Source organism: Carassius auratus, unplaced genomic scaffold (assembly GCF_003368295.1).
Source record: "Carassius auratus strain Wakin unplaced genomic scaffold, ASM336829v1 scaf_tig00214183_4049273_7079891, whole genome shotgun sequence".
In the NCBI taxonomy this organism is placed as follows: Eukaryota; Metazoa; Chordata; class Actinopteri; order Cypriniformes; family Cyprinidae; genus Carassius; species Carassius auratus.
Window position 1 is genome coordinate 387,663 of NW_020527547.1, and position 16,744 is coordinate 404,406.

At 36.9% G+C, this 16,744-nt stretch overlaps 2 protein-coding genes across 2 annotated transcripts; one reads left to right on the forward strand and one right to left on the reverse strand.

Annotated features, from left to right (window-relative positions):
* The first annotated feature begins 422 nt into the window (after window positions 1–422).
* Window positions 423–13,258, forward strand: LOC113091327 (serine protease HTRA1-like). Its single transcript, XM_026256776.1, has 9 exons — window positions 423–1,589; window positions 5,511–5,610; window positions 6,394–6,598; window positions 8,165–8,359; window positions 8,456–8,488; window positions 11,315–11,429; window positions 11,502–11,559; window positions 11,712–11,807; window positions 12,536–13,258. The coding sequence occupies exons 1-9, from the start codon at window positions 1,181–1,183 to the stop codon at window positions 12,699–12,701; spliced, it is 1,377 nt and encodes a 458-aa protein (XP_026112561.1). The 5' UTR covers window positions 423–1,180; the 3' UTR covers window positions 12,702–13,258.
* Window positions 13,259–13,485: 227 nt separating this feature from the next.
* On the reverse strand, window positions 13,486–16,398 carry LOC113091328 (TM2 domain-containing protein 2-like). The gene is made up of 4 exons (XM_026256778.1): window positions 15,883–16,398; window positions 15,661–15,748; window positions 15,425–15,540; window positions 13,486–13,865 (listed from the first exon to the last, which is right to left on the reverse strand). The coding sequence occupies exons 1-4, from the start codon at window positions 16,152–16,154 to the stop codon at window positions 13,652–13,654; spliced, it is 690 nt and encodes a 229-aa protein (XP_026112563.1). The 5' UTR covers window positions 16,155–16,398; the 3' UTR covers window positions 13,486–13,651.
* Window positions 16,399–16,744: the final 346 nt, after the last annotated feature.

The following is a 16,744-nucleotide window of genomic DNA, read 5'->3' on the forward strand; positions in this document are numbered from 1 at the left end:
TGAGTATTTAATCTAAAATACAGTGGATTTGTACAAGAAAAAGGTTGAAGAATGATAAAAAGATTGGCTGACAGATTTATGATTAAGTAACATGTATGAAGTTAGTACATCACTATTACTGACACTGAGAGCAACTCAGATATGACTCAAAGGTACCTAAAATATTCAGTCTGACTGATTAATATTTAATAATATTTATAATAAAGGGAGAACACTTTAGGCTGTGTGACAGTTCATTACACAAAATACATCATAGTGTACCTGTATCTGTCAGGTATTAATGGACAGGTTACTGGTGAATTTTCTCTGTCAGTATTTATGCATAAAATTCTATTGAAGTATAAAATATCCACATCAAATCTGGAGTCAGCTCAATTCACACATGCTGTCGGCAGAGCAACAAAGAGACAAAGTGAAGTGCTGCTGTAAACACAAGATCAGAGGCAGGAGTTGGTTGCTGCTGTGCTGTACGACACATCTCTCTGCGCTCAGTTGTTTAGATTTCTGCAGAAGTTAAGTGAGCATGCCAAACTTTTTTTCAGGATACTGCCAAAGACCGTTCATAAACTTTCAAGTAGCACTGAAGGCTGAAACAGACACAGCCATAATCATAATCATTTGCAGTGGTAGGCCTACTATACAATCAGTTTTCAAATTATTTTAGAAAAGAAGACTGCACAATGTATGTTTTTATGAATACATATATTGAAGGTCCATTCGCACTGTGATTTTGTAATATTATGCAGTGCAAGGGATTAATGTTCCCATAGCTCCTTACACATGAGAGGACTAAAGCAAATTTTGCTCAAGAACATGATTAGATTACATTTATCATTACCACTTCACTGTGTTGATCTGCTATGAGTTATTGGAATAACAGGCACAGAGAGAGGTAAACTTTGAGCTCCTCCCTTAATTCCTTCCTTGAAGACCCTCAGAAGAGCTGCGTTCCAACATGTTGTCTGTTCATACAGAGGTTTACGAACGACGAGACAACTTGAGCATCATTACAGGCATATATGACATTTAGACAAAATGCAATTCGTGTTTCTAAACTTCTACATTTCACCGTGGATTTGATCAAGGGCACATCTGTTGACTTTGTCAAAGCTAAGTTTACTTAAAACTGAAATTTGATCAGTAGAACTACTTACATCGATTCGTGAGAGTATCGTTCATCATGTGGAAACTGCTGGCCTGTGTTCTCATGGCCTCTGCGTTGCAGGCGCGTGATCTACGGAAGAGACAGACTATATGCTCAAATGTGTGCGACGTGTCCCGCTGCTCATCTGCTCTAGAGTCTTGTTATTTCGGCGTGGTGAAGGACAGATGTGACTGTTGCACGGTGTGTGCAGCGGGAGAGGGGGAGTATTGCGGCGAGCGCGGACATGCAGTTTGCGGTCAGGGGATGACCTGTGACTATCGCACAAGTGCGCGCGGTACGTGCGTGTGCGACTCCCACGAGCCAGTGTGCGGCAGCGATGGGAGAACTTATCCCAGCATCTGTCGACTGAAAGCTGAGAACAGACGGGCTGAGATGAGCGGCATACCTGCTGTCATTTTCATCCAGAGAGGCCCCTGCGAGACAGGTGAGGGAAAAAAATAGAAAAAAATAATGTTTGCTTTGGTGTTCATAACACCTGGACAGATTGGCCTAAGTTAATAACAATCTAAACGGGTTCTTTTATTTATTTATTTTCTTGCAACGGACGCAACAGTTTATATTAAAAGTAATGTGGCAAATATAATTTGATGAACTGACAGAAAAGCGTCGAACAACACATAGCCTACACGTAACGTACTGTCGAAACTTTTTGAAAATAATTTTCTACAATTTTCTAAATAAGTTTCTACAATAATTAGTTGTAGAAATGTACGGGGGAAAAAAATAAAAACGTAATCAAACAGACAATGAACACTAGCAACAGCAATTATTATACGTTGCAATCAAACTTACAGCAAAATTTGGTAGTTCTGTATGTTGTTTCAGAGTTAGCATCATCTGAGTTCCTCTGAGGGGTTGACAACATCATCTCTTCTCAGGTGTTCTAGATCCAGTCTGAAGCTTGTGTAAATCCAAGTTACCACAGGATGTAAATCCCTTGCCAAAACAAATAGAGACATAATTAGCGTAGCTGCAGTTCCAACCAAGTAAAATTAATTAGTTTAACCCAAGCTAAAGAATAATAATGTTTATTTGATCAGATATAACTGCAGTCCAAAATTATGAGATGCATTATTTGCTGTCTAATATAACATCCAGTTTTTGACGTAGAGGAAGTAACAGTACGTCTAGTTGCATATTGTAATCTACAAGATTCTGTGTACTGTTTTTTGGTCCAATAAGTATTATCTCTGTCTTATCCAAATTTCATAGGAGAAAATTATTGGTCATCCAGTGTTTTACACTTTTAACATACTCTGTTAGCTTAGATAATTTAGATGTTTCATCTGGTCTCGTTGAGATATAGGCCTATAGTTGAGTATCATCAGCATAACAGTGGAAACTAATCACGTATTTTCTAATAATATTACCAAGGGGCAGCATGCATATTGAAAATAGCAGAGGACCTAGGACAGATCCTTGTGGCACTCCATATTTTACTGGTGATAAGTGAGATGACTCCCCATTTAAATAAACAAAATGGTAGCGATCAGACAGGTAGGATCTAAACCATCTTAGAGCCTGTCCTTGAATACCTGTATAGTTTTGTAATCAATCTATGAGTATGTCATGATCTATGGTGTTGAACGCAGAACTAAGATCAACTAAAACTACCAATGAGATGCAGCCTTGATCTGACGCAAGAAGCAAGTCATTTGTAATTTTAACAAGTGACGTTTCTGTGCTATGGTGGGTCCTGAAAACCCAAATTCTTCATACATATCTTTTTTTTTTTTTTTTGCAGGAAGGAGCACAATTGAGCACACACAACTTTTTCTCAAATTTAGACATACAGGGAAGATTTTAAATGGGTCTGTAATTTGCCAGTTCACTAGGATCTAGTTGTGGTTTCTTAGTAAGAGGAATTAATAACTGCCAGCTTGAATGGTTTTTTGATGTGACCTAAAGATAACTAAGAAATGCTTCTTCTACTACAGGTAACAACTCTTTCTGTAATTTAGTGGGTATATGATCGAATAAACATGTTGTTGATTTAGATCTAGTGATACGTTTATTTAGCCCTTCCTGTCCTCTAGTTGTAAAGCACTGCATTTAATCCTTGGATGTGATGGATGAAACTGAATTATTAGACGCTGTAGAATATATATTTGTTATTGTATTTCTGATATAATCTATTTTATCAGTGAAGAAATTCATAAAGTAATTACTATTTAACTGTGAGGGAATATTTAGATTGGGTGGCGTCTGGTTATTTGTTAATCTAGCCATTGTGCTAAATATAAACCTTGGATTGTTTTGTTTATTTTCTATGAGTTTGTGGATATACGAGTTTCTTTCTTGAGAGAGTGAGTATTACTGTTATACCATGGCACAGTACGTTATTTGCAAATCTGTCTTTGGTGGCTGGAACAATAGTTCTGCCCAGATGGTAACACAGAGCCATATAGTTAATATCAGTGATACGCATCATGCACAATACTGTCATCACTTTGAGGTGTGATATCTATATCAGTAGATTTCATGCAATATAATTAAATCTATTTTATGATTTAAATGATTGAGTGGGTTCAGTGACATTTTGGTTAACTCCAAAATAGTTTATTAAGTCAATAAACGTTAACGTTAAAATCTCAGACAATTAGCGCTTTATCAACAGTAACTAATAGGTCTGAGAGGAAATCTGCAAATTATTTTAGGAATTCTGTACATGGCCCTGGTGGTCTATACACAGTAGCCAGAGCAAGAGATGTGATAGTTTTAGCTATGATAGATATGAGTGAGTACAGCTTGACTTTACAGCTTCATGCAAAATTCAACCAAATCCCCCCATAAAAAAGTAAGTAGAGGCATTTATGTGATAATAGATTTGACTTAAGCCACAAACCTCTGCAGTAAAAGAGATGCAGCATTTCAAATCTATTTCAATGTCAAGGGAACTTTGATAGCATTCAATTCAGCACATGTCAGTGCTGGCATTCAGCAGTTTTGCATATTGCAGAGGAAAAAGCAGAGTTGTTGTTCTTTGTCACTTGTTGTTACAAGCCAAATCTTGGCACACATTTTGAACATCAGTATTGTCATAGCATGTTGGTTTTCTAAATTAACTGAAACCTTGGAATGATATTGCTATAGCTCCCAAAAGTGTTACCATATTAGTACAGATATAATTATTGACATTTTTAAATGCATTCTTTTTATTGTGCCATAATACTTGTGGGATGATTTCCACCCCTTCTACATTTGTAGCACTAATGTACAGTAAGTCATCATATTGTGTTCTTTTCTCGTTCTCATAGCTTGAGATATGATTTGAAACACAAATGTTTGTATCAAATGGTCCCCTTACAGTGTTTGTACAAACAGTCTAGCACTGAGAAACTATTTTTATTGTTTTCTATAAATGAAGGTGGTGCTAGCGGCGATGATCAATGTGTGAGTTACACACAATCCCACAGTCCCCAGTATCACACACATACATTCAGGTGAAACCCGTTTTATGCATACAAATGTTCTCTGGCCTCTGGCCAAGAGGTTCAAATTTATTTTGTTTTGACAGTTATGCCTCGGGATATATGATCCATCTATGAAAACCATGTGGCATGTTCTGTCAGCTATGCTTTGCCAAATTCAGGGGTCCCCAAAGGACTGGAAAACACAATGACATAAGCAATTCAGCTCTGAAAGTGGACCCAGTATGCAAAAATAGTTTATAAAAAAATTATTTTGTCAAGTGGTAACTTGTTGGTCAAGTGGTAACGTGGATTACATATCCTTTATCTGTTGCTTTGTATCCACGTTCAGTACATATTTGCATATACGTAGCATCAGCTGATTTTGTGTTGGTTTCTTTGGCAGAAAAGTACGAGAGGAGATGATTAATTGATGTCTCAATTTATTAGGACAGGTTTTTATGGTGCTGCATCTGTGGTTTGTTGTCATGATTTCTCATTTCTGCCTATTGAAATATTGTTGTGGTTCACCCCAATGAAACCTGTACATGTAATATCAGGACCCTGACTTTCTCTCAAAGGAGCACAACTGCTATCAACTGCCACAGATTTGAAGATAAGCGTGTAAAATCAATTTATGCAGAGACTGTGTGGCAAGTTCTCGCTCAGTGCCTTCAGGTAACAGGGTGAAGGACGGAGCTCCACAGGGCTGTTTGCTTTGCTCATAGTTTGTGCCCACACAGTACTATTGTTGATGTTCAACATGTTCAACATGTTGAAGACCAACTTTGTGGCATTGATAATGCATTTTAGATTTATCATGTCCAGCTCTGTTTAATGCAGATGTTTTTGGCTTGGGCTGTATTTAAATACAAGCAAGTATTACTTTCTAATGTAAACTGTGGTGCTTTTGTCTCTTCTCTTTGTTCTGACAGGCTCTCGAAATCCAAGCAGCATGCGCTACAAATTTAACTTCATAGCAGATGTGGTGGATAAGATTGCCCCTGCAGTGGTCCATCTAGAACTGTTTACTAGGTAAGTACAGATAGTATCGATTGTTTAGATGCTGAGCACAGAATGACATGATGGTTATAATACTTAGTATTCTTAGTTGACGTATAATGCACTCTCCATATGTGATTAAATTATGACAATATACTTGTTTTTGCTTGCTTGTTTAGACGGATGTTCAGAAATGAGAGTAGAAGTAGTATATAAACAATGCTATTTGGATTACTGTTATTGCGTTTTGCATAAATTAAACATTAGTATATAATTATGTGAGAAAATATGCATAGTGTCAACACCACTAAACATTTACAATAAACAGTTGTTGTGTTTAAAAGGATGTTATACACTGTAAGGGTTGGGGTCTGTAAAATTTCTTTATATTTTTATTTGATCAAAATACAGTAAAACAGTAATATTGTAAAAATATAACTAAAACTGTTATTGTTGAGTTATTGTAATTTATTAATGTGATGGCAAATTTTCAACAGCCGCTAATCCAGTATTGTGTGTCACTTCTACAATTCTAAGATGCTAATTTGGTGCTCAAGAAACATTTGTTATTATTATGTAAGTGTTATTAAAATAGTTATGCTGTTTATTGTTTTTGTGGAAACTGTGATACATTTTTTTTAGGATTCTTTGATGAAATCTTACTTACTCCAAACTTTTGAAAAGCAATGTATTTAAAAAATATTCTGTGGTATTTTAATAAATACAAGAAGTTGGAATTTGCGGCAAAACATTTCAAAACCTAGAAATCTCTCAACAATTTTCTCATACACTCATTCCCCCGTTGTTTTCTTCCAGGCTTCCATTTTCCAACCAAGACGTCCCTGTGTCCAGTGGTTCAGGGTTTATAGTGTCAGAGGATGGGTGGATCGTCACCAATGCACATGTACTGTCCAATAAACAACATATCAAAGTGGAGCTAAAAAATGGCATGTTCTACGATGCCGCAATCAAAGATGTGGATCAAAAATTAGACATTGCTCTCATTAAGATCGACTCAGAGGTAAGTAGGCCAAGATGTCCAAAATCTGGTCAGGTGACATGGATAAATGACTCAACAATGGAAAAAAATAGCCTTCAGAGGTCTTAAGTTGTCAAAATACCTTTTGTTGCTTTGTAAAAATTTTATCTTTGCATTTTAGGACCCAGGTCCACTAGTTTGTAATCAACGACTAGCATCAAGGCAGCTGGAAGTAAATTAATCATTGGGAGGCGGTCGAGCAGATGTTTCTGGAGTCAGCAAGGGCTTGTGCCACCAAAAATTATATTCTGCTTCTTGATATGATTAATTTTAGTTTACGCAAATCCGGCATCAAACTGGGCCTTGTTTGTAAAACAAGCATCTCCGAAATGCAGGGAACAAACAAAAAACACTTGCACAACTCCGTCGATGAAAAATAAACTCCGTCCACTGGTCCCTTAATGTTTTTTTTTTTGGTAATACTCGAAGCTCAGGGCCATACTCGAAAAAAAATTTCCGAAACTTGTGACAAACCGGAAGGAGTACAACTCCAAACGTACAACTTAATTTTTGAAACTTTGTCCATGTTTAGCATGGGAATCCAACTCTTTAATAGTATAAAAAACTCAGTATGCATGAAATAGCATTTCACCGCCCCTTTAATTCAGTCCCAGACTGTGTATTGCTGCCTGTGGTTTTAGAAAGCAGGAGAAAGTGGGGGAAAGGTGCTGGGGAGGCAGATGACAATCTGTTAATTTGCAGTGCTCAGGCCCCCAGCAGAAGCCTGCAGAGTCAAGGTTGGGACAGAGTGTAAAGGTGTCCTGCTCAGGAGGCCCCGGTAATCAAGCCTTGTGCATCAGTCTGACGTCATAAAATTGCACCCCAGAGAGCACAGGCAGGCAGGGGCAGGCTCAGGCCCAGACTGGCTGCTGGCTTCAAACATTTCAAGGAAACTATTATACTGTTCTAAAAAAAGGTGTCAGCACATATAGTAAAGCTGTGGCCATATCATTTTAAGTCGGAGATCGCAGTAAGTTGTTTGTGGAAAAACATGTAAATAAAATCTTAAATAGGTCAATATTGTTAAATGTGTGGACTTTATATACTATTATAGTATATTAATATTTTCAATGATTTTTTATTCATATATTTTTAAGATTTATTTTTGCCTTTTATTGATAGGATAGTAGCAAGTAAGCAAAGTGGGAGAGAAAGGGGGATGGGATTGGAAAAGGTCTGTGAGCCGGGACATGTCAACATACTGCCGACTAGTTTTTGTTTTTATGTTAGTCATTTTGTTTTGTGCTTTTGTCCTTTTTAATAGTTTTTTTCTATTTAACTAATAATATTTTATTTCAATTACTATAAAATAATAATATTGTACACCATTTTTTATTGTTTTTAATTAACAATAACTGGCTTCAATAAATCAGAAGAAATTCTGACAAAAGTCAGCAGATTTTTTGGAACTGTTTCCATTAAAAATTAATTATATAAATAGCCTATTTTTTGTGAAAAGCAGGTCACATTTGTATACAAAAATCAGCAAGCTGGCTAAATATGTTTTACAGGAACAAATGAAATACATTATGTCTCTCTCTTATACAGACTCCCCTGCCTGTGCTTTTACTTGGTCGTTCTTCAGACCTGAGGCCAGGAGAGTTTGTAGTAGCCGTGGGAAGCCCGTTTTCCCTTCAAAACACAGTGACCACCGGTATCGTCAGCACTACCCACCGAGGAGGTCATGAACTTGGCCTGCAGAACTCTGATATGGATTATATTCAAACAGATGCCATTATAAATGTAACCATTCTACATATAGACCCGTATTATCAAAATAGACACTTCAGCTGTGTCTGTCCATGTTCATGAATAGAATGTCAATGTTTTCTTTCACAGTACGGAAACTCAGGAGGACCTCTTGTAAACTTGGTAAGAACCATTTATTATCCTGTCTTTTATTTGGCATTATGTATATGCAACTTTTAACATTCATGAGTCAACAAGTCAGATTTTTTTTTTTTCAAAAATAAATAAATAAACAGAATCATTGAGTTGGAAAAAGTCATGTCAAGTCAAGTTGAGCTTTATTGTCATTCTGTTGCATGTGTGGACATACAGTGGAACGAAATGTGCCTCACAGGACCATAGTCCTACATAAATACAGACATATAACAATGAAGTAAAACAGTATAAACCTATACACAACTAACCTACTGACAGATTTTGATTATAATATATTTAAATGTTTGCCTATACATAAACTGAAAAAATGCAAACTATACAAATGTTTCACATAATACTGTACATGTGCAAAGTGAAACATCGTAAGTCAAGCAGCTGGCAGAAGAACAGTGCAAGATGATTTGTAGTGCATCAGCATGTAAACACACATATTACAGAGTCTTTTTTGGGAATATGTACACAGTGTGTGTGAAAAGATGGTCCATTGTTTCAGAGGAGGGTGGGGTGAGTTCAGGGCTCTCATAGCCTGGGGGAAAAAACTGTTGAGCAGTCTGGCGGAACGGGCTCTGATGCTCCGGTACCATCTTTGTGAAGGTAGGAGCTGGAAGAGACTATGGGAGGGATGGGTGGGGTCCTTTACGATAATGTTGGCTTTGCTGGAGCATCATGTAAGGAAAATGCCCAGGATTGAGGGGAGAGGGGCACCAATGATCTTTGCAGCTGTGTTCACTGTCTACTGGAGGGTCTTGCGGTCTGCTGAACTGCAATTCCCATACCAGACAGTGATACAGCTGGTCAGCACACTCTCTATGGTGTCCCTGTAGAAGGTGGTGAGGATGGGTGGAGGGAGACTTGCTCTTTTCAGTCGGCAGAGAAAGTGTAGGCGCTGATGTGCCTTCTTGGAGAGTGACATGGTGTTGGTGGTCCAGGTGAGATCCTCTGTGATATGCACCCCCAGGAATTTAGTGTTTCTCCTGAAATCCATCACAACCTCCTTTGTCTTACATTGAGGGACCGGTTGTTAGTGCCATGCCATTCAGCCAGCTGTGACACTTCCTGATGAGACCAAACACAATTGTTTAATCTGCAAAATAATAGTGTGGTTGAAGCTGAACTTGGCAGTGCAGTCATGAGTCAGCAGCGTGAAGAGCAGCGGGCTAAGCACACAGCCTTGTGGAGCACCTGTGCTCAGTGTGGTAGTGCTCAAAGTATTTCAGTCCTTGGTAGTGCACCTGAAGCAAACAATAAACTATGGGTGACAAGGCACTGTCAAAAGATCTCTGGGATAAAGTTGTTCACAGGCACAAGTCAGGAGGTGGTTACAAAAAAATGTCAAAGGCTTTAATTATCAGTGCCTAGAAGTACAGTGAAATCTATTATTAAGAAGTGGAATGTATTCGGTAAAACACAGACCCTCTCTGAATAAGGACGTCTATACAAACTGAATGAAAGAGCAGGAGGAAACTGGTCAGAGAGGCTACCAAGAGGCCTACAGCAACTCTGAAGCAGCTGTGGGAATTTATGACAAACATTGTTCATTGTGTGCATGTGACAAGAAGATCACAAATTCTTCACAAATGTGGCTTGTAGGGTAGGGTTTCAGGGTTAAACAATATGTCTGGCAGTGTCAGAAATCCAATACAGCTCACTGTCCATATAACAGCAGTCCTACAGTAAAGCATGAAGGTGGTAATATCCTGTTATGGGGTGTTTCTCTGCAGCAGGGACTGGAGCACTTATCAAGATGGAAGGAAAAATAGACGGGGCAAAATAGGGTCAAATTCTTGAGTAAAATTTGTTGCTCTCTGCTAGAAAGTTATCAATGGGAAAATCTTTTTTTTCTGACGGGTTGGTGTTATATCTTTCACTTGGATATTATATGGTGCAATGAGTAAATATAGCTGGATAAAACAAAAACTCTGCCCATCATCATTTCAGGCTGCAAAGCAACAAAATATGATCATTTTAAAGGGGGGTGATACTCACTGTAATTCTGACTCACAGCTGCTACTGATTTGTTTATCTCTATTTGTATCTGTAAAACTTCCCCCAAGGTTATAACTCTTGTTTGTATGTGTGCAGCATTCAGTTTTGGTATTCATGGTTCCTTACTGTGCAGTGTCTACTCTTTCTATGTCTGTTTCCATCTGGAAATTAAGTATAGCCTGGGCAAATTACCTGTAGTGATTTATATTATTCTATTGATCTTGTAAAGGAAAACGCAACATGTGTCCTTGAAGGAGCCTCAGGCTCAAGCGTGCATCTGGCATTGCAATAAAAAAAAATTATTTCCATTTATAGTGCACAATGGAAGCTTGAAAATATGTATTAAAAAAAAGCACAGATCAACCATAAAACATCAATCAAGCGATGCAACTGGATAAGCAAATGAAGTTAAAAGTATTATTTTATAATACATTAAGTTAAAAGTATATATATATATATATATATATTATATAAACTATGTAAATGCAAACATTTTACTTGTTTAAATAATGACCTCAGTATTCTCTATTAAATTTTTTTAAGTCTTGTAATGTGTAACATGTTTTTGTTTTTTATTGTAAGATATCCATAAGTTGTTTAGTTAGGTAGATATGTCGGTGTCCAATGATTGAATTGTGATTGCTGCTTTACTAATATAATTTCCTGTGAAGGATTAATAAAGTATTTAATAATAATAATAATAATAAAATTAGTAAACCCAGTCACCACCGCCTTCTTGTGTGTCTCAAAGTAGCTGTTAATCCATTACAGTGCATATCATTATTATGCTCCGTTTGCTCTTTCAAGGATGGGGATGTTATTGGCATAAACACGCTTAAGGTTACGCCAGGAATATCATTTGCCATTCCCTCGGACCGCATACGCCAGTTCCTTGCAGACTCCTATGACAGGCAAAGAAAAGGTTTGCAAATTTCTTATGAGCTGCTTAGCTGTTTTTATCTTGATTAAATTAACTTCTTTCTTACATTTTCAGGAAGAATGCAGACTAAAAAAAGATATATAGGAGTGCGAATGCTTCAACTTTCAGCTGCGTAAGTTTTTTTTTTTTTTTCAAAATATGCTTTTTTGAAGATTTAAAGAACTATTTATATTGCTTTTTATATATATATATATATATATATATATATATATATATATATATATATATATATATATATATATATATATATGTTTGTGTCATTAGTTTGATTAGGGAGCTCAAGGAGAAGGAGAGCAACTTCCCAGATGTGAGATCTGGGGTGTATGTGTATGAGGTTATTCCAGGGACAGCTGCCTTCAGGTAAAGGCATTTGCCTACACCTCTTCTTACTCCTCCCGATTAACCCCAACCACCTTCTTCTTCACTCATCTAACCCCAGGGGGCCCTTTCATACTATCATAACCTTCAGTCAGATCAAGATATATATCCTCATCGTATACCACAAGGGCTTTTACATATTTGCCAAAGAACACATTTTTCCTGTAGCACTTCTGTCCTAGGATGCCATTCCTCCTAAGGTATTTTGTTTTTGTGTAAGTGTCAGGCATTAGAAATTTAAAGGGATAGTTCACCCAAAAATGATTGTTATTTACTCACCCTCATGTCATTCCAAACCTATATGGCTTACATTCTTCTTTGAAACCAAAGAATGTTGATAACTTAAACAGTTGGTAACCAGATTGGTTTCATTGACTTCCATTGTATGCACCAGAATTTTTTGGCCACCGACATTCTTTACGTGATAACAGAATTTTCATTTCTGGTTGAACTTTCATTTTAAGTGGAGAAGTTTGATTCAGCTGTTGTATTTAAGTGAACTGTCCACTTGAACAAACTACAGATAATTAAAGCAAAACACCCTGGACTCTCTATTGCTTTCTTATTTTTGACAAATAAATGGGCCAGTTTAGATGCAAACTCTGAACAGTAGCTGCTGCAATTAACAGACAATACAAGCTGTACTCTGTAGAATAACAAAGAGTATCACAAACATTTCACATATTCAACTTTGTTTTGCACTTTTGTAGCGCTGGCTTGCTCAACCAAGATGTGATAATCAGCATTAATGGACAATCAGTGCACTCTACAGAGAACGTGAGTCAGGCCGTGCAGTCAGACAAGGTTCTGTCTTTGGTGGTGCGACGTGCTAATGAAGAAATCACACTAACAGTGGTTCCTGATGAAGTGGACTGAATCTTGCGAGTTTTTATCTACATACCTCCAAACAATATACTACCCACACATGTGCATTATATGGGCATTATGTTAATAGCATACAGGATCATGAAATGTCAAGGCCAAGTGATGCGTTTGGATATGAATTCAAAAGTCTTTTATTTTTAAGATGTATTGTGCTTCTGTATATATTGTCCTGATTTAAATGTCAGTTTTGCATTGCCAAATATCATTAGATACTCATATGCACTACTGTTTAAAATGTATATTTTAATAACTGTTTTGCCTGTAAATATTCCTGAGATGGCACAACTGAATTTTCAGCAGTCATTACTCTAGTCTTTAGTATCACGTGATCCTTCAGAAATCATTCTAATATGCTGATTTGCTGCTCAAAAAAATAATCATTGTGTTTTGAGTGAAAGAGACTTGTAGTGCATGTAAAGATTGAAGCCGATTATCTGTCAGGGGTAATCCATCACATGGTCAACATAAACACTGTATGCAAGTACTTCCTACTGCTTTCAATTGTTTTCAAATACAGAATCCTTTTCACTGCCATGCACCAGTCAAAACAAGTCTTTGTACCCATATGATTTTACCATATGATTTCTGCCTAGATATGCATGTTTTCTTGTGTCTATTACAGTATGTAATTTTAATTGCAAGCTGTTTCATAACATCTGTCTGTTGACAGCTCTTTGGGTAGTCCATTTAAAAAAAATTATAATTACTTGTTTGTTTAATAAGGATTACACTCACATCATCATAAAAATTGATATATAAATTAAGAGTTCTACTCTTTGAAGATAACATTTATTTACAACACCGCTTCACATAAACACTTTACAAAAGAGAACAGTATTTTACAAATAATAGCAAATAAGGCCCATTGTAAGCCCACATGAATACAGTATTAAATATAACTTGTGGCATGAGAAGGATGAATCAGATACAGCTACTTTAAATCAGTAGAAAGTGCACCAGTTGCTGCTGTCGCTGGGGGTCAGGCCTCCTGTTATCAGGAGAATGAGGTCCACAAACCACCAGATGCCAAGACCTCCCAGGGTAAGCAGCTTTCCCACCGCAGTCCCAGTGTGTCCGAGACAGAACCGATCGACGCCGAAACATCCCAAGAAAAATGAGTACAGTAGGGTGGTGATGAAGTAGTGTCCTGTGTATCTTAATAAATCACAAAGAAAAACATTGCCAATGCCTTAATAGGCTGTATAGCTTAAAAAAAAAAAGATTATGCAAAGCTATGTAAGTACTGACACACTGTCCACAGTTAATAATCGGAAAAGTACTGTCATGTAGACCAGTGATCCTTAAATCACAAAAGGTGCGTTTAATTAGGGTTAGAGCTAAACTGCAGGAAAGTGGATCTCATGAGCCAGATTTGAGGATCACTGATGGGATCCACAATATTTACTGCCCTCTTGTGGTAACGAAATTAAAAATGATGTAAACTCTCTTGTGTATAACAGGTTAAACAGGAAACACTATGTAACTGGCTGCCATCTAAGTGATGTTTATATATATATATATATATATATATATATATATATATATATATATATATATATATATATCTATAAACCTATTAGCAGGGTTCCAACGTTCTTGACAATTTAATTTTCCATGAACTTTCTAGTCAATTGTGAATACTGAATAATAGGGGTGCTCCGATCACGATCGGCCGATCGTTAATGCGCATTTCGTCAGTAAAGCCGGTTCTCTAATCAGCTGGTTAATTGCATCAGGTGTGTGATTTCACATAGAGCAGCTGTTACTACACGGAGCCGTTGTTAATAGAGAAGATGCACCAAAAAACGCTGAAAATGAAGTGGATTTGCGCATCTAATCTATTAACAACGGCTCTGTGTAGTAACAGCTGCTCTATGTGAAATCACGCACCTGATTGAATTAACCGTTGATTAGAAAACCGGCTTTACTGACGAGATGCGCATAACGATCGGCCGATCGTGATCGGAGCACCCCTACTGAATAAGGATTTTAAGACCAGTTTACTCTTGAATTGTTTAGATAATTAAGTCAAGTCAGTTTTGTGAACATTTCTATAGCTAGTTATCAAATTTTACTACACACAAAAGCAATAACAAGCTCATGAAATATTTTATATCTGATCTGATCATAACTAGAATTATTTTTATTCATTATAGACAATTTCATGACTTTAAAATATAATTATTTCATATAATAAAATTATTAAAGTGTGTGTGTGTATATATATATATATATATATATATATATATATAAAATACTGTACATTTGATATTTTTTTGTTGATCTTTAGACGCATCTCAATATCTCAAATGTCATATTAGCTAAAAGAGAAGTTGAAATAAAGCGGTTAATGTGTATTTAATAGGCACGTTGATGAGGCACGTTGATCGCAGACCTGGAACTTCAAGGACACCTTTATTGATCAGCAAGTTCAATGTTGGTTATGGGTCAAAATTTAAATCAACTTCAAACCTGCTGTTAATGCACTACAACACACTGATCTGCAAATAGTATCTGCCACTATTTGCACTAAAATATGACTAGCATCTAACGCTATGATTTATACTTGGTGCAAATAGCAGCTTTTTCACTTAGTGCACATTGTGTTTAATGCAATTTAATGTGCAAATAGTTTCTGCCTAAGTGTATATATTAAATTATTTATTATATATTTCAAATTGTGGGAACCATATATTATGTTGTGTTTCACTTACTTAATGCATGGCTCATTGCCTCTGAGAAACTCCCGTGGTCCAGCGCACTCTATGCCATCTAGAGCCGAGCAAAACACCTTGGTATGGTTCACATCTTTATACACTTGACCGCCGAACTACGAGACAATGTACGTTGCAAGTTTTTAAGTTTCGCTACACCTACATAAACCCATATATTGGAAAGGCTCTGAGAAGTTATTAGTGCAACACAATCTTTCCAATTAAAATGTACTTGCCTTTACACATCCATAGCCCAGTTCCTGAAAGGCAGAGACATTTCCTCCGTGATCGACTGGATCTTGACAAAATATGAATTCCTCTGGTCTAAAAGAGACAAGAGCACGAATTATTTATCATCATGATATAACTATACCAGTTAAGACTGAACTGAAATTATAGGTTGGTGTTGTTTACACAAAACAGTCGGCGTGATTCATAAAGATGAGATGTTTACTTACAGATATAGACAGAGGACAACAGGTGATGGGGGGCTGTACTCATACTGCTCCGTGTGATTTGATATTTCAGCAGGAAACGTTGTAACATTCCTCGTCACATTTTCTTCTGGCTGATTGCTGAACACAACTGTTTTGCTGGTCGTTACTGTGTTCCCGGGGGCCTCGGTTGAGTTTTGCGAGTGAATCCCTTCAAGACACTGTAAAAGCAGCACTGTGAAGAGCAGCAAGAACTGTCCGCCTAATAAAATGTAGTTGACTGAAATCTGCGGCATGATTTCTGGACAGTAATTAAAGGAGAACGGCTAAACAATCTGTCAGCTAACGATCGCAACAGCAGCTGAGTCAACTAGCAGTCATTTTCCCAGTTGCATCTTCTAATGCTAGTCGACATATTACTGGCAGTTTTATTTCATAATATGCAACTTATGTTCCGTTTTGCAGCTGAGAATTTACCATATTATCCTGCTACCAGTAAACAAGCTAAAACTGATCTGTACCATGACAACATAAGCTGCGCGTTGTGATGACGCTTTGTGTGTTACGTCATTCCATTTTTATTTTCAGTGTTATTCAACTCAAGAAATAAATTGATATACTATAATTAGTATTTTACCTTTACAATTATTAAATATTTATGGGATTAAAGTCCGCCATCAATTGTATTACAGATGTAGTCCATTGGCATTAACGGGATAATTCATTTGATTTGAGATCAGTTTTCCAGATAGCCTACTAACATAACGTTTTAGATAGTTTTGTGGATTTCAGTGTGTGTGTGTCTGTAAATTTTTAAATACTTTTAAAGCCCCCTTCCCGGAGTAAACTGTTTTAGCCCACCAGATCTGGTTCTCCATCACACGGT